The sequence below is a fragment of the Alligator sinensis genome, unplaced genomic scaffold (assembly GCF_000455745.1).
Source record: "Alligator sinensis unplaced genomic scaffold, ASM45574v1 scaffold404_1, whole genome shotgun sequence".
NCBI lineage: Eukaryota > Metazoa > Chordata > Crocodylia > Alligatoridae > Alligator > Alligator sinensis.
The window spans coordinates 3,411,028-3,435,177 of record NW_005841839.1 but is presented as its reverse complement, the minus strand read 5'-3'; the positions used below and the strand labels follow the sequence as shown (position 1 = coordinate 3,435,177).

General features: G+C 44.8%; 1 protein-coding gene across 1 annotated transcript in view; it reads left to right on the top strand.

Annotated features, from left to right (window-relative positions):
* LOC112550233 (syntaxin-binding protein 4-like) overlaps window positions 1–24,149 on the top strand; it is a gene marked incomplete at its 3' end in the record, with an annotated part of 93,979 nt that extends 69,830 nt beyond the window's left edge. The window contains exons 13-23 of the mRNA XM_025203591.1: window positions 3,897–3,994; window positions 6,859–6,955; window positions 9,349–9,476; window positions 10,624–10,716; window positions 12,790–12,855; window positions 13,459–13,647; window positions 14,878–14,994; window positions 17,453–17,502; window positions 19,329–19,462; window positions 22,711–22,768; window positions 24,116–24,149. Of these exons, the coding sequence (XP_025059376.1) occupies window positions 3,897–3,994; window positions 6,859–6,955; window positions 9,349–9,476; window positions 10,624–10,716; window positions 12,790–12,855; window positions 13,459–13,647; window positions 14,878–14,994; window positions 17,453–17,502; window positions 19,329–19,462; window positions 22,711–22,768; window positions 24,116–24,149 (1,064 nt within the window). The remainder of the gene's footprint in view (window positions 1–3,896; window positions 3,995–6,858; window positions 6,956–9,348; window positions 9,477–10,623; window positions 10,717–12,789; window positions 12,856–13,458; window positions 13,648–14,877; window positions 14,995–17,452; window positions 17,503–19,328; window positions 19,463–22,710; window positions 22,769–24,115) is intronic.
* Between the last annotated feature and the right edge of the window lies 1 nt (window position 24,150).

Sequence of the window (24,150 nt, the reverse complement as noted above, 5' to 3'; positions counted from 1 at the left end):
GGTTAATGTTGTTCTTTTAAGCTGTATTTTCCCCTCTGCAGATGGCCCACAAAATACTGCTTGTTTTCACATTAATATTTTGCATTAGTCTGAAATGTGAATGCCATCCTTATGCTTCTGGTTGACGTATCCTGAGCTTGAGCCTGATCACACCAAAACAGAACTGGTAAAAATATTCAATAGCTTTACTTGGAAGTCCACTTTGTTTAGCTCTGAATCCCAAAGGGGTTTATTATTAATTGCATAATAAACATTTGAAGGGCAATATTCAGTCACATGATAAAATGTACCTGCTCCTTTGTGTGTGACCATTTGAAAATGTGGACCTGAAGGTCTAGGTTTTCAGCAGATATTGTGCATGAGTGGAAGATGCAGATGATTTTGAGAAAGATGTAAGGCAAGTTCTCTGGCTTATCTTCAGGCATTTGTGGCTTAAATAATTAATTCCCAGCCAAAAAAACTCTTCTCCCAAGGGCATTTTGGGCCCCTTGGCTATCTGTATTTGAGTTATAAAAAAAAAAGCAGATGAAAATTAATAACATTGACTGGAGCGCATCTGATTTGCTGGGTTCTTGGTTTTATTTCCCCATGGAATAAATGTTTTATCTGTCACTATGAATGCCCTTGCCCATTTGTGCATTTGAATGATAGAGCTAATGTTGTCAAATTGCTCGGACATTTGGAGACAGACATGCATATGGAGTAAGATTCCTTGGGCATAATTAGCATGGTACTGAATTAATGCTATTGCAAAATAGTCTTGGTCATAAATGTCTCTTTTCCTGACACATAAACCATTCTTCAGAAAGATTTACTGCCCTCACTTGATGTGATGACAGGTAAAGTCACATTGGGATGAGTTCACACAAGTTTTCACAATGCCCAGTGAAGTCAATGGAAATTGCAGATGTGTATACTGTCAGTGACCCACTGGGAAACCTTCAGAATGGCACTACGTGCCTTCCCTAGATGAGAGGGGCATGTCCACTCTAGGAACACTGCTGGGCTTTTCTTACCAAAAGTTAGTCAGTATGCAGCAAATCCCTCGTGTGGGCAGATAGATGATTTTCAAACATGTGAGCATGTCCATGTAGAGCTTCAGCACATATCAGCTCCCATATTTTAGCAAAAAATGCACCTTTGCCCAAGTGAAGGCAAGGTTCCTGGCAGAGCCTTGCCTACTGTGCACATAGGATTGTACAAAGGTGTGTGCAAAGAGATCCTTTGGCTTAAATAAGAGACAGCTGCAGGGAGGATTTTCTCTCTGAAGGGCCTTTCACTCTGGACTCTGACTGCTTTCACTGGTAATGCCATGGATCTGTTTTTATGACCCTCAGGACAAGCTGTGGATTATATCTCAGGGAGGTGATTGGACTGGCAAGGGGGGTGTGAGGGGATGAGGGCCAAGGCTGACTGATGTGGGTTAATTATTACTTGGAGTGTCTCCAAATAACATTATTATGATGTAGTGAAACCTAGTGGAAAGGACCTGGGGCTGTGTGTCACTCAACCTGCATCCTATTCCCAGATCTGCCATTCATCTGCTGTATCACCTCAGACAACTCTATTTCTAGGTGTTTTTTCTGACTCTGCCCCTTTGTCTGTATTGTGTACTTAGGCTGTGATCTGTTTGGGACTGGGTGTCTCTCTTACTCTTTTTCTATACAGCACCTAGCACAGCAGGACCCTGAGTCCATTTGGGCTGCCAGGCAGCACCCTAATACTAGGAAAATTCAGTTTGTGAATCAACTAAGGCAGTTCACTATGCATATTGTTTCTATACTGAATATTACAAATGCTGCCAAGGCCCAGAGTTTTAAATAGGCATCACTGTAAGTGGAAATAAATGACTAGTTTTGGAGGAACAAGAGCTTAGTCTGAAATCTGAATGAGTCGTCAGGGCCTGCTGGCTGTTCCTCAGTGCCTGATGGCCTGTATTGCTGCCTGTGTTTAGAGTTTCTGAGCAAAGCCACAGAGCAAAGCCTTGCTAATCCTGATTAGCAAGGAGTTGAAGGGGATCTGATCTGCCCTTGAACCTGAAGAGCAGAGTGTTGGGTGACCAATCTGGGGAACCTGTTTATTACCTCAGGCCCTGCTGGTATTAGCAGAACAGATGAATATTAGGATTATGATTGTGCTTGTGACTGTACCACTGCAGCTTCTGTTCATGTTTCCTTAAAATCCTACTCTTCTTACATGCAAGTCATTTTAGAACAATTCACTCATTTATTTTTCTAAAGTGCCCAAGTGATTGTGGAGCATGGTCCCACAGCCTTGTTCTCCTAAAGCACACTTTTGAACATCCCACACGTTGATTCCAAATGGCAAGAGTTTTCTTTAAGTAATTATAGCAATAGCTTTGATCCAGGATTCAGACATTGCAGAGATGAAAGAAATGGGACATTGGATCCTCCCCAAGGCACCATTCCATACCACTGAAGTCCAAAAGAACTTTATCATTGACTTGCATGTGAACAGGATTGGACCTTAGCAACTTCTGCTCTCACTGGATTCAGAGAGCATCCTTAGCAGTGTCTCAGAAGCAGTGGTGGTTTTACCTACACAAGTAATCTAAAGAGCAAATTTCCTCAGTCCTCTCCTTCCAGAGAGCTCTGGCAAGGACACAAAAATTCATAGTAATATACAGTGGGTGCATCTACATGTTCATTAATGCACTGTAGTTACTGTGCATTTACTTTAGTACTTCCTTAATGAAGTACTAACTACATGAACAGTAACTACATTTACTGTCCAGTAGTTCCATTGCAAAATGTTTTTGTGATGGATACTGCACAGTAGCCTAATAATACTGTGCAGTAGCCTATTAGTACGGTTTTTGACCGGCATGCTACTGCACAGTGTTAAGCGTTTTGTGTAGACATGCCTGATGGGAACTTCCTACGTGACTTATATGCAATAGTGTAACAAGGAGTGGGTGAACAGGGTGGTAGCCCCAGGTGCTGATTTTGAGCAGGTGCAAGAATGGGATGGCAGCCACTAGCTCAGATACTGTCATTGCCATGCAGGGTGCAGAAACTGCTTGTTATACCTCTGCTTATGTGCATAGGTCCCATTAAAATTCAGCAGCATTTCTGCTCCTGATTCATGTGGGCATTTTTGAAAATTCCTCCTGTAATGAAAAGTAGATCACAGCTGTTGGACCTTTCTCCTGATCCCTTATTCTCTTTGACAAAGGTGCCCTCCCTCTGTTTCTCTCCTGCCCCCTCCCCACTGCATTTTAATGCCTGTGCTCTATTTGCAGTGGACTCCTTGGAGGTATAATGCAACCTGCCCAATCTTAGAGAAAGGGAGCCAATCCTGTGCACAGCATCCAGACAGAAACCTTGCAACCTTGAGCGTTAAATTCTGTCTTTAAGGGGAATTGTGAACACTTAAGTAAGATCAGACCAAAAACATAAACAGGCACTATGTTGAGTCTGTGTCAAAACTCCCAGGCTGGAAGGCCAGTAATGGTCTTTACAAAGTCTTCCTTGTTGGGCCTCACTTCTATAAAACAAAAACATGAGCTGACATAGTTGGGATCCAGGCTGAATTTCATCCAAATCACTCAAATCCCAGGACCCCTAAAATTTCTTCCCCAAAATTTCCAAGAATCACCTTGCAAGCTCACATCCAAGTGCCCTTTAAGGAGTCTAACTACTGACTGCATGCCCACCTTCTGAAAATCTGGTTTCTTATAAAGTGCCTTAAATTGGTCTCTTAGGAACACAAATTTCCTTTAAAAATCTTGGCCTCCACTGTTGGTCCATCTGTAATTGCAGTGTACTTGGTGCAGTGACAATGTCCCGACTCCCAGCTTTGTTCTGAGGTTCCTTGTAGATGTATAATTTTCCCCTCAATGCTCATTTGTTAATGATTGCTTTACTGTCTTTTAGCACCTTCTTCATCTTCTAGTCAGAGGGCAGCTTCAGGGAACAAACCAAAAGTAGCACTGGATCCCCATATTCGTCTCAAAGATGGAAAACTTGAACTAGTAAGTGGAACACTTTTCTGTCTAGGTGTTGAGATTTTGTCATCAATAAAATGCTGAGGGTATGAACAGATGACACACACACTGCAGGGTGGAGAATTTACAATAGCTATTTTGTCTGTCCGCTCCTAACCAACAGTTTCATTCAGGGGCAAATGAATGCAGTTTAGCTCTATGTAATATGGTACAGGAGCAAACAAAGAGAACAGGGATCAAGAGTTTGATGGATCAGTGAGATGGATCAGTCTTTTTCTACACAATGGAATAATTGGAGGACAATTATAATATGGCTTAATTCAAAACTAGAACGTTGCAGCAGTTACTGATTTATCTAGTTTGGTAATTTTCTGTTTTGTCTTAAAGCCACCTTGAGTTATTCAGTGAAAAAATACCCTTCTTGTTAATTTTCATTCAATACACCATATATTCTAGAGCAGTGATTTTCATCCTGTGGTCCCTGGGAGACCCCTGGGAGTCTACAGACTATATCTAAGGGGTCGGTGAAAGATGACTATGATCAATCAAAAATATATGAATACCCACACTTACAGTTCAAAGGGGTTTGCACCTGCATTCAAAATTTTTTTAAAGGTCCACAAATGATAAAAGGTTGAAAACCAACTATTCTAGAGTCTTAAAGCAGTGCATTAGAATTTCCTTATGTGACCACTTCTTAAGATTAGATAGAAGCATAGACTGAGCTGAAAATATATTTTGGCCTTTTTTCCCAATTCTGTTTTAAAAACATTATGTTGAGGCTCATGATGACTATGTCTGTTAATGGCATCGGGGTCAGTGTGTCACTTGCTTTTAGGAGGGATTAAAAAGCAAAATCCTGAATACAAATAGTCTGAGAGAATCTGGTGCCTACTTGTTTGTATAGAATAAGTCTATAGCACTTGATCTTAGTGTGGCCTAATCTGCACATACGTCACTAACACTGGATACCGTCTGCTCCAATCTGATTCCCCTTTAGTCTAATCCAGAGCTGAACAAGGATGTAGAGGGCTATTAATAGAACTGTTAGTCAGAGTTCAAGTAGCGTGAGAAGCGGACACAAGGATTCAAACATTGATTACACTGTTAGGATCACAGAGTTCATTCAGCACAATTAGGTCCAAGTCCCAATTTGATTAATGAGATGGAGGCATAACGGATTTATACCAATCTATATTACTGGGAGTCCTGTAAGCATGGCAGCATTACACCGCAGCTGTCTTAAATTCACCCATGCTGTGAAGTGTGTTTGTCAGCCCTTCAAAATTCTAAATGAGCTAAATGAGGAGAGACAGCACAGCTTCATCCCCACGAATGCCATTTAACAGACATCTGAATTCTCCTGGTTTATTTTTGTTCCTTTTAACTTGCACAGCAAGCTCCTAAGAGCTCCTATGTCCATAGTGAAATTACTGTTGGTACTAGTATTGGAAATCTATACAGAGCTTTGCATCAGAAGAACCCCCGCTGCTTTCCTATCTCTGAGGCCAATCTGGCTCTGGTTGCCATGATGGCCTAAATGTTTTAATCTTTACTGGCAGAATTTTAGAAATATGCCTCAGTGTGAGTGAGACTCAGCCCCAGTACCAGTAATGTATTGAAAGTGCATGAAGATCTGAGAGTCCCAACCATATTTATAAATTCATATTCATAGAAGTAGGGTCGGAAGGGACCTTGTAGATCATCAAGTCCAACCCCCTGCCCTGGGCAGGAGAGAAAACCGGGCTCAAATGACCCCAGCCAGGTAGACATCAAGCCTCCTCTTAAAGACCCGCAGGGTAGGAGCCAGCACCACTTCCCTTGGAAGTTGGTTCCAGATCCTAGCCACCCTGACTGTGAAGTAGTGCCTTCGGATGTCTAGTCTAAACCTACTCTCTAACAATTTGTGGCCATTGTTCCTTGTTACCCTGGGGGGCGCTGGGGGAACAAGGTCTCTCCCAAACCCTGCTGGTCCCCCCTGGTGAGTTTATAGACGGCCACCAGGTCCCCCCTCAGCCTTCTCTTGTGAAGGCTGAACAGGTTAAGGTCCCATAGCCTCTCTTTGTAGGGTCTGCCCTGCTGTCCCCAAATCAAATGGGTAGCCTTCCTCTGGACCCTCTCAATGCTGTCCACATCCCTCCTGAAGTGCGGCGCCCAGAACTGAACACAATACTCCAGCTGCGGCCTGACCGCAATATTGTTTTTTTTTTAAACATCCTTACTCAAATTGCACACACAACCTCTGCAAAGGATGGGGAATAGAACTCGTTAGCTACTATGTGGTGAAATCTAATTAAGTCAAGAGAACTGGTACTTCCTTTTTTCAACTGTTCCATCTGAAACATGCACCCCGTTGTATTTTAGCGCATCGTGATGGAGAATGCATGAATACACAACCCCCAGTAAGGTTATCTCCCAACTCAAGCTGGTGGATGGATACAGCTGAAGTCTCTGAAGTATCTTGTATTGTTTCTGCAGCAGGTGATATGTTTTCCTGTGCAAGAAGAGCCTTTTCTAGGTGTTGAGGCAGAGTTTGCTGTCACCTTGTGGTGGATGAAGCAGTTGCTTTTTCAGTGTGTGTAATCCTATGAAAATGTGGAAAGCAGCATATGGACAGAAAGTTTTGTGCTAAACCTCCATTATTCTTCTTAATCATAAATCAGGATTAAATTTTCTCATTGAACTTTGCCTGCTCTGGGTTTGAACAAATTTGTTCTCTGTATTAAGAGTTTTAGTACACTTTGCCTTCACTTTTTAAAATCGGGGGTTTTGAATGGTACAATTTTATTCTTCCCCATCTAAGATTGTTCCCCCAACCTTCACCCTCCCAGAAAGCTTGTTTTCCCACTCAGGTTATTTTACAGACTTACTACTTTATTTCCTTGTTAAAGGTTTTGCAGTATCTGGGTCTGAATGTGACTGAGGAGAAGAGGAGGCAATTACGGCAGAGTCTGACCACAGATTCTCAAGGAACACTGGCCTATGGAGGTGAGCAGAGTGCTTCTCTTCATTCTGCAGAACTCATTACCACCCAGGGGCAGACCAGCTAAGAGATGATGGCAAGAATAAAGGGCTGTGCCTGGACAGGCTTTCATTCAGACTCAGTGAATTCAGTAAATGGTCACTGAAGGAAAAAGACTTTAAATCAGTACAGATGTATGGGGCCAAGAGAGAGAGCATACAACAAGCCCATTCTCCTGAACCCTTCAGCCTGCTTGGTCTAGCAGTACCCAAAAGAAAAATCGCTGTCCGTGGGCTGATGGCAAATAGCTGTCCCCTAAGTGTTGCTTGTATTATTACTCTGTCTCTGCTCTGAAAGTCAGCATAGTTCCAAGGCAGACAAGGTTCCTTGGGTGAATTTGATATCTTTTATTAGACCAACCCAAATGGTTGGAGAATAGCTATTAAGCAAGCTTTTGGGTTCAAAAACCCTTCATCAGGCTAAGGAAGTTTCAGCAGTTGGTATGTGCTCTTCCTGGATGGAATGAAAAGTAAAGAAGCCAGGGGCTGGGCTGGGCTGGGCTGGGGAGTCAGTTGCCAGGCAGATTATAATGTATCAAAAATCCAATGTCTATGTTTAGTCCCTGATCTCTAGTATCCAGCAGGTTGATGAAATGGAGCTCATAGGCTCGTCTCTGGGAAGTGTTGTATAAGTTTCCCTTGAGGATCGGGACTGAGAGATTGGAGAGAGAGTGGCCCTCCTGTGAGAAATGTGCCCCCACCGGTAATTGGGTGTTTCTGTCTTTGATGGATTTCCGGTGTGCGTTCATTCTGGTGCGCAGTTGTTGTTTGGTCTCTCCTACATATCTTCCATCAGGGCATTTGGTGCAGTGGATGAGATATATCACATTTCTGGAGGTGCAGCTGTAAGATCCAGGAATGCTGATGGCTCTGTTGTGGGGTGTAGTAATAGTGGGGGTGGTGGAGATGTGTTGGCAGGTTTTGCATTTCTTGTCCTGGCACGGTCTGGATCCTTTTGGTGTGTTCTGGGCTTGAGGAAGTTTGTTTCTGGTGATGAGGTTGGCGAGGTTCAGTGCTTGTTCTGTACTGCAGCAGTTCTTCACGTGGTATCCAGGTGGCTCTTTCAAACGTGCGATCTACCTCTCTGGAGGAGTGTCCTTGCTGGGTGAAAGCCTTTTTATGATTGGTGAGGTGGCAATCCCGGGTGTTTTCTTCAGTACAGATGCGGTGGTATCTGAGGGCTTGGCTGTATATCACAGCTTTTTTGGTGTGTTTAGGGTGATTGCTGGTTCTGTGCAGATATGTATGTTGGTCTGTGGGTTTCTTGTATACTGTGGTCTGTATTTTACCCTTCTGGATACTGATCATTGTGTCTAAAAAGGGGATGTTGGTGTTGGAGTATTCTAGAGAAAGTCAGATGGAGGGATGGTGACTGTTGAATTTCTGATGGAACCCAATTAGAGATTGCAGGTTCTCAGTCCAAATGATGAAGATGTCATCGATATATCTTAAGTATAGCAAGGGTTTGATGGTGCAGTTCTTGAGGAAGTCTTCTTCCAGGTGGCTCATAAAAAGGTTGGCATACTGTGGGGCCATTTTAGTGCCCATAGCTGTTCCCATCATCTGGAGGAAGTGTTGATTATTAAAAGTGAAATTGTTGTGTGTGAGGATGAAGTGTATAAGGTTAGTAATACCTTTGGGTCTGTATTCTGGGTTGTCCAAGACACTACAGACTTGCTACGGAAACTTAAAAACGTAGACCACCTTCCCAGCAACACACTCCTAGCCACCATGGACGTTACCAGCCTATATACCAACATCCCACACCAGGATGGCATCCATGCCTGCCTTACATATCTACAGGAACAAGATTACAACCCAGAAGGAAGCCCTGTTTTTTTTAATACAACAGTTCATACCAACTGGGACTCATATTAGCAATCTGGTAGAGAGGCTAAAGACTGTGAATGGGTTATGGAGAGTGAGGGACTGTCTGCACTGTGGTGGCAGAGAACTCAGTCATGTTGCCAATTAAGTAAATCTCACCTACCTATTCCTGCTTCACATGCATCAGCCCCAGATCTGAGGTGGTGCAGCACTTCCCACCACCATCCCTGAGCATGTCAGAATGGTCAAAGGGGTCGATTCTGTTTGGGCTTTTGAAAACTGAAAATTCTTAAAAGTTATTGATAGCCAACACTTTTTTTAATTTCCTTTTTTCCTTGTCAAAGAACTAAAAAAATGCAAGGTTTTATTAAAATGAAGTCTTGACTACATTTTCTATGAAAAATACTTGGCTTGTTTTAACTAGCTGTGCTCAGCAGACAGTGAATTTGCCTGTTTTCTGCAACAACCATTCACTAGTATGTAGCTAGGGCTTTCTCTCTTCATCCTATTACTGTTGTGGTTTTCTTTCATAGATCTTCTCCAAGCACTCAGGGATCTGCTGCAGGATGAGCTAGAGGAGGCTGGCCTAGATTCCAGTTCTGTGCTCTTCACTCAACATGAAGTGGCCAATTTACTGGATACATCTGCTTTTCACTCTCTGGTCAGCCTTAGCCAAATATTTCTTCTCAGTTGTCTTTTAAGTCTACTGCAGTGGTTTTCAAACTTTCTAAAGTCATGGAGCCCTTTCATTTTACTTCTTCTTCTACCACAGAATCCATACCCTGATCTTAAAGACTTGACATGGCATTAGGTAACCTGAGCCAGCTCAGCAATGGAGGTGCATGACCTCCCAGCCCACTCCACCATTACTCCTAGTCTCTTGCAGAACCCTTGATGACTAGGGTTCCATATAATACTGTTTGAAAACCAGTGGTCTGCTGCATATTGTCTTGGTTCCAAAGCTCACCTCAGGTCAAAAACTTCATGGGTCTTTATGAGAGTTTGTGTGTTGGCTAGACCAGCAGTTCCCAAACTATGGGTTCAAATGGGGTCAGGGCTCTAACAAATAAGATTGCAGCCCCACAGAAATTAATTTATAGCAGTTCTCTTTGGACCAGGAATGGTTTGTAAGCCCAGAAGTGGGGCCACTGCATGAAAAGATTGAGAATTGCTGGACTAGACATTGTAGAAATAAATAGCGCTGGTGAGACCTCTCTGAAAAATCAAAGAGGGCAAAGACAAAAGAGCTCTCTTTCACTCATCCTTTAATTTTTTGAAAGGAGAAGCTGGACTTTCATCCTTTAATCACTAAGATTATAGGAAATTCCATAAAGGACCTCCAACTTCATATGCTTAATAAATAAAAATGTGTAATGCCTGTAAGGAAGTGGCTGATGTAATTTGTCTAGTGTGTCAGTTGAAAAATTTATCACAGCAAAACTATTTTATTGATTTCATTGCCTCAGGGGCCAACTTATGTCATTTTGATAATGATAAGGAAGGAAAGTTAGATGTGGTAAATCTCTTCCAACTACTGCCAAGTTTAAAACAATGTGAGAATTCACCATGGTTCAGTTGTTTCGCTTATCACATGGCTCGAAGGCTGAATATCTGTGGAATACAAAGCCACAGTTGGATTATAAAATGTGATGTTTGATTTGTTTTCTGACAACACAAACCATCTGTGAAAATTATTTTGAATAACATTATTCCCTGCATGTAAAAAAATAGACATTCTTGCATTGTAACCACAGACTCAGGGTAAAGGGTAAGAAATCACTCACCATGTGTGCATCTATGCATTTTAGACTTTTGACTCTGTCAGCTCTAATGACAACGAGGAACTGGAACAGTTGCAACTGGAAACGACAGATCTACGGCAAGAAGTGCGAAGGCTGAAGGTGAGGTTTGTTTTTTGAGCAAGTTGTCTTGTCCTGTTCCTTCTGCCAGAATTCATATTAGTAATACACAAGGGTAGCATAACTACTAGGAGGGTGCTCTGTGCATATTACATCCTTTCATTCCTAGGCATTTGCTGTAGAGAGTATCCACTTTGGATTCTATTCAATACAAATTGTTACAGAGGAGACTGTCACAGTGTACTCTCTCCTGTAAAACTTATTTTTTGTCTGTTCCTTGTTGTTGCTGCTTTGTCCTTTCCTTGTTGTTTCTGCTATCGTTAAAACAACAGTTGTTTGTGCTGAAAGTGTGAGATCACTATTTTTCTAAGAAAAACCATGGAGGCAGGTAAGTGTCTTAGAAAAATACAAAGCACCAAAAACAAACCAATGAAATTCTGTTCACAACCTCAGTAAAAATCCCAGAGATCTAACCCATAGGCTAGGTACAAACAGTCAAAAAGCCCAAGCAGCCTTTGCAGGTTAGTCTAACCTGCACAGATTAAATTGAAACAGAAGTGAACAGACATTTACCTTTGATTCAGGAAATGCAGCCACATGTCTGCACTGGCTCAAGCTAAAAGCTGGGAGGTGCTAGAGCATGGATCTCTGTCTGTGTGTTCACTTCCTCTTCCTGCTGCCCCCAAGGTCTCTGGGATTTGCAGTCCAGAATTACAGAAACATGACTCTGCAGGGTTCTCATCACTTCCTCTTCCTGCTTCCAGGTGCTTCTGGGATTTGTAGTCCACAGTTGCAGCCAGCAGTAAATTTGAATGGGGGAAGGGGTGTGTAACCATGCTCCCTGGCCCCAGACCCTAGCTGGGGTTTGCCTGGTGGGGACAGTCCCCCACACTGTAGACTGGACTGCATCCCCAGATGGGCTTGCCCCCTCCCCGCACCTTGTCAGCCAGCCCTCACTGCTCCAGCTAGGGAACAGAGGGGTGGGGCCAGCCCTGTTCTTTGGAGCAGACATCTCAGCCCAGCCCAGCCCAGCCCAGGGCTGGAAAGCATGCTGGGGGACTGTGATTTTAACTTGAACCCGGAAGGGGTCTAGGACAGAAGTTTTGTAAACTGGTTTGACCCAAATCAGTTAACTCTGGTACTATATTCAGTAGGGTTTATCTTAAGCCAGTTTCAGCCATTTTGAAATTGGTTTATTTGCACTCAACTTCTGTCCTGTTACAGGTTTAAACCAGTTTCTGATCACTTAAACCAGTTTCTGTGTAACTTCTGTCCCTAGCCTTGTTGATAACCCCACTGTTACATTCATAATTGTGAAAAGGTAAATTTTTCAAATACACTGTGGCCAGCAAAAATGCAGCAGCCATCTACACGCCTGTCTTCTTAAAATATTGCTTAAAATCTATATATCTATGTATCTATATCGATATATATATATCTCTGTATATCTATATATATATAAGGGCTTAGTCTGTCTGTCCATAACACTCATGGGAGGTGTGCCTCCCAGCAGGGCATGACTCCAGACAGTGCTGCATGCAGGGCAAATTGCCCGTCAAGAATGATGGCGGGGATGGAGCGCTGCCATGACGGCAGGGACAGAGGGGATGGAGTGGTGGGGAAGGGAGGGTGGCGCGGGGCTGGATGCAGAGTGTGGGACAGAGAATGATGGTGGAGATCAAGTGCCACCATGACGATGGAGGCGGAGCGTGGGTGGGGGGGTGAAGCCAGCACTGCTGCCCTCACCCCCCCTCCCCAGCCCTGCTCCTTGGAGGTGGCAGCGGCAGTGCGGGATCGTGGTGGAGGGGGACAGCGGGAACGGAGTGGGATGGCAGAGCACCATGACAGAAGGGATGGAGCTGGGAGGCAAGGCCAGCACCGCTGGCCTCATTTCCCCCACCCCCCTGGCCCTGCTCCTTGGAGGTGGCAGTGGCTGCAGCATGGGGTGGTGGCAGCGCAGCACTGGCCTCGCCTCCTCCCCTGTCCCCACCATCACGTGTAATTTGCTAGTTCTTAAAATATTGCTCTTGTGCAGAGAAAATTCAGGTCCATAGTATTCCTTAGTGAATGCACTGTTAAATGTGACACCTAATCAAATGAAAATCTGCCTTTCAGTCTCTTCTGAAGGAGGTGGAGAACAGCAAGAAGTCAATGGAGGAAGAACTTCAAAGACTGAACCAGGTTAGTGAAAATATTACTGATGCTTTGTCTCACTGGTTGTGTGTGGTGTTTACCTCAATGCTGCCTCACTGCTGGATAAGATAAGGGACAGTTTTGGGGATCTTACCTTGCAGTTTCCACACACCCAAGCCTGCAGCTGAAACTAAGTCACCATCTGTACTTGTTATAAATTATTGGTAGTGCTGCAGTACCAAGATGTTCTAGCCAGGAATGAGGACCTGATTGTACTGGCTATTATGTGCTCACATAATGAAAGGATGGAGTCCACTACAAGCAGGTTAAATTTAAATAAAGGAGCAATAACAATCTTGTGTCTCATGGAGAAGCATCTCCATTTCCAATGAAAACAGGCCCTCAAGCTGGCAGTGCATCCATTATTTTAGCTACAGTGCAACTCTAGTTCCATACATCTCTATGTTCTAGCCCTGTGTTGCAATGACATAGTTACAAGGGAAAAGATAGCCAGAATGGGTGAAGGCTTTCCATATGGCACTATTGGAAAAACAATAGTAGCTTATTCTGAGAGAAAGCTGGTTGGCTGGCCCTGCATTGATGGCTGGCCCTGACGCGGATGCTGTAATGAATGCTCCTCATTGCTTCTAGAAGGCTCTGGGCTTCCTCTCTGAGAATCGGACCCTGCACAGCAAGCTACAGATGGCTGAGGTGGTGCAGCGACAGGCTCGCAGTGCGGAGCAGGACTACGAGGAAGTGATCCACCTGCTGGAGACAGAAATCACTGAGCTGAAAACTAAGCTGGCAGGGAAGAAAGCAAAGCATGTCTCTGAAGCAGAGGTGATGTGTCTGTATCCGGGAGGGCTGGCTTGGGGGTCAGGGGGCTAATGGAAAGGGCCATTTCTTTAAAAAAATGGATTTATTTTATGGATGGGTTATAATTCATAACACTGAAGCTGGCAGAATTGTAGGGCTCATGTTCATACTTAGTATGGCTTCCAGTAATCAGCTCACAAGAAAAGGCTTCCTTCATAAAGATGAGCACTTATGGCTAGCTCTGACATGGCAGAAACTAGCACATTGTGATACCAGGTGACTCCAGCTCATTTTCTTGTTTTACTTACCCCAGTCTCCCAGTTTGAGCCTTCACCTCATAGCCAGTAATTCTGATGTTGGGCTTGCTTTGGAAGCAGGTTCCATTTTGACAGTTTCCCAGTGGAGAAGTCATTCCTGGGCCTGCCATCTCAAGCATTCCTCATGGGGCAGAACTGCATAAGCAGGAGAGAAGCACATGGAGGATGGGTCTCAGACCCAGGCAAATTATGTTGGTGGCTAATGGCCATGGGATGTGTACTTGCCAGCAGACTTTTTCTTGTAGCACATTAGCATAACTAGACCTGGGCCCCACTTATAAGATGATGTGAGACTCTCCCCCTGAGAGTCTTTACCATGGCAGGGGCAGCCCTGTGTTGCTTAGCTATAAAAGCTGGGCAGTGCAGCCCTGTACCCAGTAGTGCATCTGGAGAATAGCATGCAGGGGGTGAGCAGCAGTAGCAGGTGCCTTCCCTGTGCAGGCCGCCTGGGCAGGTAAAACTTCCTTTTCCCCCTACCTACATTAGTTGGTGCATCCCTTGTTGTGGGTGCTCAATGAGCTCACTGTGCCTTTGCTATAACATAACTTAATACTTTTCTTTTTTTCTTTTCTGCCCCTTAAAAATTCTCACTCTCTTAATCCAGCGCACTTTATTGGAGGTAAAAATTGAAGCTCTTTTTGCTTCCTTAGTGGGATATTTTTAGATTTCCAAGTGTAGGTGCTGTGGGAGAAGATAGTTTATTTGTGCCCTTAGCTGCCTTCTTATGTAGCCCTGAAAAGTGCTAGTAGGATGGTAGTCTCACAGCAGCTTTCTAATCCTGGCTCAGGGAAGCTAATTACTCTGGACCTGGCATTTGCTTCTATTCCCAAGATACTCTGACATTGTGTTAGTGCTTTCAAGGGTCTCAGTTCTGCTTTCACAATCACCTTTCTCTTCCTTCTGTTTGCAAATTCCTGCCTCATTATTTTTATTCCAGGGAGACATTCTGGAGCTGAAAAAAAGATTGTCCCTGGCTGATGGTCAATTACGGAAATCTGAAGTCACACGGAAGCGCCTGGAAATCTGCAACAGAAAGTTGTTCTTGTTTGTGCAGGTGAAGTATTGAAATGTGGCAATTATCTATGAAACCCTTAGCATGAAATGCATGTTACACTTAGACCATACTAAGCATACTTAAAAAGCAAACATCCATATGTTAAAACTCATTAACTCATGCTAAGTCCCCTCTGAGCATCTCAAAGTTGCATCACTTCAGAAGTGGGTTAACTCTGGGCTTTGCTACATGGCTTATGTTAGGGTAACTTCAGTCTGCTCCACAAAGATAAAATGAGCTATTTGCAGTCCTCAAGGATCCCAGGATGCACCTCTTCCAGCTGCCCCAGCCTCCCCCCATCTACTGCTATAGACCAAAACAACCCTTCCTCTATGTGGAAGTGTATGCTGACCTAATAGAATCAATGTGATTCTGCTCTGGAAAGTGGGCCATGACCCCAGGAACCCACTTCATAGGTTCATTAACTCTGAGTATCATGAAGCTTTACTCTTAGCGAGTCCATTGCACCCACACCACAATGAGTGCTGGAATGTCATGTCATGGAGGAACTGGGTTATTGGATCTAGTTGCCAGTCTTCCCCATGGAGGTGAACAGAATTGGCTGTAAATATGACTGCAATTGCATCAGTCTACTGTGCCATAGAAACTCCAGCTCCATTGGTGATTATCAATATGCAGTTCAGCTGTTTGGACTGGTGCAGGAATTTTGCCTATTTGGTGTTAGGTATTCCTTTTGAACTTACTTGCTATAGGCCTGACTCCTTGAAGGAAGAAAGGAACTGTACCTTGTGAGGAAACAAAAAAGTAAAATGGAGACCAGATTCTACCTCAACAGATTTGGAGGAGGAAGAAATTAGAGATCTCTAGAGTTACTGTACTATGTACTGGCTTAAATAGGGATAGATACTAGATACTGAAGTATATAGGTATTGATAGGACTCTTTCTTCAAAGCAAACAGCACTGAACTTTGGGTGACTACTCAGTAGACCAAAATGTCTTTCTCATACATATACCTAAGCAGTGCTTGGAAATTCTCCATCTGTGCATGTTAATGGCTCTATCCATTCAAGAACAGGAGTAAAGCATAGGAGAATAATGGTAATAGTACACATGGTTGTGTCTACACGAGATGCTTTACTATGCAGTAGCGTAGTTTACTGCTCAATAAGCATGCATATCTACATGTGCACACACTTACTGAGCAGTAAATTTAGCTAATCTTGAGCAAATCTGTTACCTGCAAATGTAAGTAGCAAATGTGCTTGCGATTAGTTACTGCGCAGTAGCGCCCGTGTAGACACCTGACCTGGAACAAATCTGTTCCCGGTCAGCCAGCCAGTAGGGGGAGGGACTTTGCTTAATGCCCCCAGAAGCTACCTGCTGCTGGGGTGGGCCCTGCCACTGGAGCCCAGGCAGGGACTATGTACCCCTGCCCTGGCAGCAGGGAGCTCCAAGCCCCCCGCTCTGAGATCGTGATCAAGTTCCTGATCTCCCAGCCCTCACTTTGCCATCTCAACTGAGGAGAAGGGGGCTTAGAGATTCTTATCCCCAAGCGCCAGCTCCGCAGTTGCAGGGCTGTCACGGGAAGGTTCTTATCTCCCAGCATTAGTGCTGCAGTCGCAGGGCCAGCACTTAGAGATAAGGATCTCCCAGCACTTGCCCCACGACTGGGGAGCTGGTGCTGGGAGCTCCCTGCTGGCAGGGGCTGTGGAGCCTGTTCCCTGCCTAGTTCCATGATCACGTAGCTGGGCGGGGAACAGACTCTCCAGCCCCCATCCCGCAATCATGGAGCAAGGGGCTAGGAACTATCCCAGTCAGGAGCAGGTCCCAGTCCCATGCCCTGATTGGGTGATTGAGGCATGGGGCTTGGAAAGAGCTGCAGGGATGGGGCAGGTCCTAGTCCCCTGCCCCGTCCACTGGTGGGGCAGCTAGTAGCAAGCCCTCAGCTGGGTGGGGATTCCCCACTCAGCCTGGGGCTCGCTGCTAACTGCCCCATTGGTGCATCAGGTCAGGGAGCTGGCACCTGCCCCTCCCCTGCAGCTCTTTCCAAGTCCCTTGCCCCAATCAGGAAGCTGGGGCCAGGAGTTCCCTGCTGCCAGGGCAAGGGAACATTTTTCCTGCCCCAGCAGCAGGCAGCCCCCCGGGAGCAGGGTGCAGTGTAAACTGCTCCCATATCTAATGCACGTGTAGATGCACCCACATTGAAAGATACTCTGACAAACTCTTCTTTTGAAGTTTTTAAAATTTTGCTTCTGATATATTTTAGTATCTATATTAATATGCGTAATTTAAACATGACTGTAGATTTGCATAGACTGTGATTTTTGCTTGTGTTACAAAGGGCCTTGAGATATTAGCTTCAAGGGCAGTGAATAAACAGAAGCTGATTACTGTCATACTAAATCTGATCTCTAGCAACCATCCTAGTGTTCATTCTCTGGAATGTTCCAGTTCTACAAGTCTGTGATACTATTTTCCTTCTTTTTACCTTCACAGAATGTACACAAGGTTCTGAGCAAATCCAGCCATTTACCAGATGAGAAAAGGTTGGGGAAGGCTTCTGGGAACTGTAACTGTATACCTGAAATGACCTTGTTTAGACTGTTCTCTGCCTGATGTGTTATAGGGGCCAACTGCTGTTGTTGCTCCTTATCTGCATTTGCTAAAGTCTCTAGTTTGTTTGTAAATGAAATAGATAAAAAAAAATCTTGTGATGAAGGATATATCAACACAATCTCCGTGCCATGTTGGGGAGCTTTGCTATGGAGCAGGCCCTTCCTGTTCTAGCCTACACACACTCAGTCCCGGAACTGAAGCTACATTAGAGCAGGGGTTGGCAACCTACTGCCTATGGGCCGGATCCAGCCCACAGAACCAGGTGATCCGGCCCACAGACAGGGCTTTGGCACTATGCTTCCCTGGGGAAAAGTGCTGGCTGCAGGCACTCTTCCTTTGCTGCTATGACTAAATGCCCCAGACTCGAATTGGGTTTATCTTGTCTGCAGCCTTAAACGGTTGCTAACTGCTACCTTAGGGTAATGCTGGGTGAGTGCCAATAAACATGGGCAACACAGAGCTAAGAGCAGTGCTGGACACATACTAAGGCAGATACTCTGCGTATCATGTTCCATGTCAGAACTAGGCATGGAACAGGAGTAAGTAGGCAAGGCATGCTTTGTGGTGGCAGTCTGGGGGATAGCATGGAGGTTCATAGATTCATAGATGCTAGGGTCGAAGGGACCTCAATAGATCATCGAGTCCTGTCGAGGTGGATTAGACATGCCTCAAAAACACCAGATTGGGGCTCAAAGAGATTTGGCTTCAATTCCTATGGTGTTTAGTGACCTTAAGCATACCACCTAGGCCCAAATTTTTATTATAGGGTCACAGGCAATGGGTAGGGAGGGCATGGGGGGGGGCGGGGGCACGTGACCCCTCTGAGATTGGCCCCTGACTTGGCACCACTCAGGATGGGGCAGTTTTTTTGCTGCGTGGGCTGGCAGTGTGTTGGGGAGGCTAAGCTGTGGCACAGAAGTATAGGAGTGGATATGGAGCTTTTGACCTGCGTCCGGGCCCGCCCACAAATTGTGCCCCCCCAGACTCAGGAAGCACCAGTCACCCCTGTATAGGGTCATAAATAGTCTCATTTTCAGAGGTCCTGATAAGGTTAAGTCAGAGATGCAGAATTTAAATCTGCCTAACTTGCCTAACATTTGCTGGTATTTGGTTTTAGGCCAGTCTCTACTTCTGACATCTGTTACTGAAATCAGGAGTTGTTCTTTCTTGCCCAAATTCAAGTGAATGGGCTGTAAATCTCTGTAAAAGGTTATAAGGATACTGTCCAAACCTGTCATCCCAGCCCACAAACTGGATCAACCTCTTCACTTCTATTTGTTGGACAAATCCATTGATTCTGTGTGTCTATGTCCAAAACAAGTGTCAGAGCTCTGATTTTTTTAACTGATCAAAAAAAATTGTATCTAAATGCAAATGAGCAACCTTATAACAAGAAGCAAGTGCATAAATGTGATTGTGGGGGAAGCAGATTTCAAATTCAAGTTTCCAAAGGGGTGATTTTCCAAATAACAATAAAAAATGCTTGAAAAATTTGAAAAATGCAAATACTTTGACAACATCTTGGAAAAATTTCCTATCTGATTAAAGCACAACTGTGCTAAAAGAGCTAATGCTTAATCCTAATCCTAGTTCTAAAAAAAGCAAAGCTCCTGTGACTCTGAGAGAGGAAGATGAAATGCACATGCACAAACTTTGTAATTAACTGATGGTTTCCCTCACGAGTTATTGGTCAGAGTCTCCAATGCATTGCTCATGTTATCATGGAAAGACCAGCTCATCATCTTTTATTTTTAAGAGAGAACAGTGAGACTTTGGAGGATAAAACAGAAGTAGTGTCGGACACATCTCTCCCATCTTCAGATCTGATTGACTTATTGATATCGGAAGCTAAAGAATTATTGGAGCCCATCCAATCGAACACAGAGGAAGGTAGGTTCTGTAAAAACCTCTCGGTGACCAGTCAGCTGTCCAGGGGTAATTTCAAAAGAAGAATTTGAAGTTAAGCAACTCCAGAGCATGTTCATTTTGGTGAAATTTACAGTGTCACCCACCCCTACATACTTGCATGTTCCACCAATTTAGAATTTAGCAGGGGTCTGTCTCACTTGTGCATGAATGTGCATCTTACACTCCATCCCCAAGATGAGTTATCTTTGAACCGGCTTATGGAATCAGAGCATACAGGAGTCTGAGGCACTCAAATTAGTGTAACTTTTCCCCAGGGAGTGGAAAAAAGAAGTTTAGCAAGAAAAGCAACAAACAGAAGGTAGAAGATGTCTTTCATATATCAGTTCTATCAACTTAGACCCTTGGGGTACCTATACACGTGCTCCAGTGTGTTCTGATTCCAGTATGTTGGAGTGAATTTGATTAATTGAGTCTGCTGGAGCGTTCTAATTAGAACTCTCCAGCATGCTGTGGTGTCACATGTATTCAGTGACCCTGTGTTTCAAAATAGCAGCAGGGGGACTTTTAATTAAAGCTCATCAGATGCCATTTTGAAACATGAGACTCTGAATACATGAGACGCTGCAGCATTTTAATTAGAGTGGCTCCTGAGAGCTGCTCTAATTAAAACATCCACCCCTGACCAGAGCACGTGTATAGGCACCTTTGGAAATAGAAGTTAGTCTAAAGTGATAATTCTCAATCAGGGTGTCGTGGCACTCTGGGGTGCTGCCAGATCTTTTGAAGAATGCTCTGCAGTGTAAAGAGATAAGTGTTAGGAGATGAGGAGATAAACTAATCAGATAAACATAGGCTCAGGCTTGTCCCTGCCTGGATGATCCTCCATCCCCGCTGCTCATCCCCTCTGCATAGAAGTAAGTACTGTCTTCTATAAATGAGGTTTTGAAATTTAATTCAGTTCACAAAAGTTATGGAAGGACACATTCAGTCCAGTTAGGGGTGCCTTGAGTCCAAAAAAGTCACTAGTCTAAAGGATTCTAAGTTAGTGTTTGAGAGTTCAATTTCACTCTTGTATCTAACAGTTCTGCACTAAGCTTATAAGGCCCAGACAGGATCCAGGGACATATCACTTTAACTGCACCTGTCAACCTGGTGCCCCTCTGGTCTCTTTCCTTGAGAGCCAAGTTTTAAGCTGGGGACAGAAGCTACACATAAACTGGTTTAAGTGATCAGAAACTGGTTTAAACCTGTAATAAAACATAAGTTCAGTGCACATAAAACAGTTTCAGAATGAACAAAACCAGTTTGAGATAAACCTGGTTGAATGTAGTATCAAACTTAACTGACTGAGCGCAAACTGGTTTATAGAACTTCTGTCCCAGACCCGCTCCCTGGTATAAGTCAAACCAGAGCCCCCCAGTATCCCAGCATGCTCTGCAGCCTTGGGCAGGGCTGGCCTCTTCCCTCTGCTCCCCAGCTGGAGCAGGGGTGGGCAGGGGTGGGGGTGTGGCCAGATGCCAGCTCCCACAAGGTGAAGGAGTCTGGGAAGTTTATTCCTCCCTCCCTCCCCTGTCCCACCAGCATGGACCCCAGTGGGGTCTGCCAGGCAGGGGCACAGCAGCCCCTGTTGGGCATATCTCTGCTCACTGCTCCAGCGGTGGGGGCATGGCCAGCCTGGCAGTAGCCTCCAGTGAACTGGTGAGGGAGGGTGTTTAATTCCCTCCTCCCTGTCCCACTGGCACAGACCCAAGCTAGGGTCTACCTGGTGCTCCCTCTTCACTGCTGCAGGTGCGGGGACATGCTGAAGCAGCACGGGGGCAGGGACCTTGATGTGGCAGCAGCCCCTCTCATGTTTTCTAAGGAGCGCAAGCCTCTTCCCGGTGTGGGGGCTGCACTGCAGGTGGGGGCAGGGTGGGCAGAGCTGCTGCAGGGGGCGGGGCGAGCGGCAGCACCAGGGATTGGAGGGGTGGCCAGAGCTCCCCAAGCCCCTCCTAGCACTGCTGCCATTTGCCCCACGCAGTCTGCGGCAGCTCTGCCTGCCCCACCCCTGCCGGGAAGAGACTTGTGCTCCCGGGAAACCATGACAGGGGCTGCTGCTCCCCCACGGTCCTTGCCCCCTTGCTGCTCCAGCGGCAGGAACAGGGGTGTGGCCAGAGGCCAGCCGGCATGGCCCCCTTAGGCGAGGGGACAGGGAGGGGGCTTATTCTGTTGCTTGCCCCGTGCAGGGAGCAATTGGTGGTGGCAGCAACAGTCGGGGCTGAGAATAAACCCCTCCCCCTCTGCCTCAGAGGGCCATGCCAGCCAGCCTCTGGCCATGCCACTGCCCCTGTGGCAATGATGGGGAGCACTGGTTGAACCCTAGCTCTGATCTGTGCCGGTGGGACAGGGAATGGGAATTTAAACCCTGGCCCTGGTCAGTTCATTTGAGGCTACTGCCCAGGCTGGCCATGCCCCCCAGCACAGCTTCCCTGCAGCCGAGGGCTGCTCTAATGCCCCCCCCCCCGCTTCTGGCCTGAGCCACTGCAGCATGTGCCTGCGTTTCCTGAGTTAAAAATGAATGTCTATTCACTTGCAAAGTGGTTCAATCTAGTCAGGTTAGACTGAACCATTTAGATCTTTCAGTCTGCAAAGACTGAATCAATCTAGGCTCTGGCTTTTTGAATGTCTGTCCCTAGTCTTAAAGATTTTCAGTTTTTCTCTTTCCCATACAGCCCCAACTCCATCATTATAACCGGACAGGTACATGGCCCTTATCCCTTCCCTGGTGCCCAAAGGCGCATACAGCCATTACCCTTCTTACCCTGTATTCCAGCATGGTTTTTTCTCATAGCCACAGTGCAAATCCAACAGTTCCCCTGGACTTCAGTGCTTAGGGAATCCTTTGGTCTTCCTAGTACTTCATGCATGGGCTTTTCACTAGGTAGCCTTAAAATACTGATTGGCTTTCCTGGCACATCATACTTGGCTTTTAGGAAGACTGTATGTTTACCATAAAAGTTTGCAATTAAATCTCAGCTTCAGTGAAATCTCAGCTTCAGCTTGTCAGCTTCAGGTGCAAGGGAGATAATTCTAGCATTTTGGAGTTCGATCTTACCTAATACACTTGAGTTTGTTACAGCTGCCAGAATCCTTTGCTTTCTTTGAATACACATTAAGGCACCATGTAAATGCTCAGCAGTGCTGGTTGTATTGTACTTGTTGTTAGGGGAGAAACAAGTAACTGTTTTCTAGACTTTCATTGACTGTTGGGTGTGTGCTTGTGTCTGTAGCTTTGCCATATGACCAGGATGAGTGCCTGACCAGTGGGGGACCCCCAAACTACAAGGAGTAAGTCTCAAGTCTGTCTTGTCCTTGAATTTCTTTCACTGTGATTACCATTATCTCAAACATCTCACCATTCAGGAGACTGTTGTCCAAGGGCAGTTGTATTGGGTTACTGATCTCTTTTTGATTAAATTAGTTTAGAAAGTTTCTTTACAGAATATGACTAAAATTTATGTTGGCTCTTTAAGTACCTTTTGTCATTTTCATTCTGCCAGGCTGCTATATCTCCTGAAACAGAAGTTAATAGCCCAACCTACTCACACTCTGAAACTGAAAGCTGCTTCCCACAAATCTCTTCCCTCGATCTTGTTCAGTCAGAAATACTAGATCAGCTTAATTGCTGTCCATTGCACCTTGTGCAGCAGTCAACACTTCTCAGTTTCATTTCATACATATTAAACTCCACATGTAAGTCACCTTCCAGGAAGTGACTTGGCAGTTCAGTAATGCAATATCATTAGAAAAGGGGTGCTGGTATAGTAGTATAGAGAACAGAAAATCCACATACTAGAGCAGGAATAGGTATAAAATGTCAAGTGCTCCTGGACTGGGTTTGTGTTGGCTCTAGTGAAAGCACAGATGTAGATATGAGAAGGGAGATGTATCCCTCTTTCAAAGGAAGGATCCAGATTAGAGGTAACTATAGGGCCAAGCCTTCAGAGAATAACAATGAGTATCTGTCTAGATAATAGGGAAGTTTTTGTCCAACAAGGAAGGATTCTGTTGTGAATTAATTCCTTCCTTCCTTCCTTTCTCCCTCCCTCCCTCCCTCCCTTCCAGAAAGGGTTTTATAACTACAGGGCAACTTCCTAACCAATTTTACAGTTCTTCATTAGATGAAAGTGTGTGAATATTACCTGCTCCAAGAAATACATTTGAAATAATCATATGAATGCACCTTATGGAATCCTGATATACTGCAGCTATAGCTCAGAGAATACATCCGTATGGCTGTATTTGGGTCCTGAACACACAAATTGCTTACACAGATCAATGGAATACTTTTGTGCTGAAAGTTGAGCAAATACCCAAGCATTTTTCTGAATTAGGAACTTACTTTTGAGACCTATGTGTTTAAAGGTGCAAGGCTAAACATTTACCTGGCCATTTTAACAACACCCTAAAAATCTAAAGGCCCATTTTTTTTAGCAGGCACAAAGCAAGAAACTACAAAGACAAGCTCAAGACTGCACAAATGGGCATTTACAAGCAAAAGGAATAACTATGCAAAATAGCTGAATTTTGCCTTGCATTGCCTTCCCTTATGTTTAGACATTATTTTGCCTTTACACTAAGTTATTGTATATGTTTTTCTCCCTCACATGAGTAAAACCTGGTTTCTATTTCTAGCCACCTTCATCAGAAAACCACGTGGCCCCCTCCTC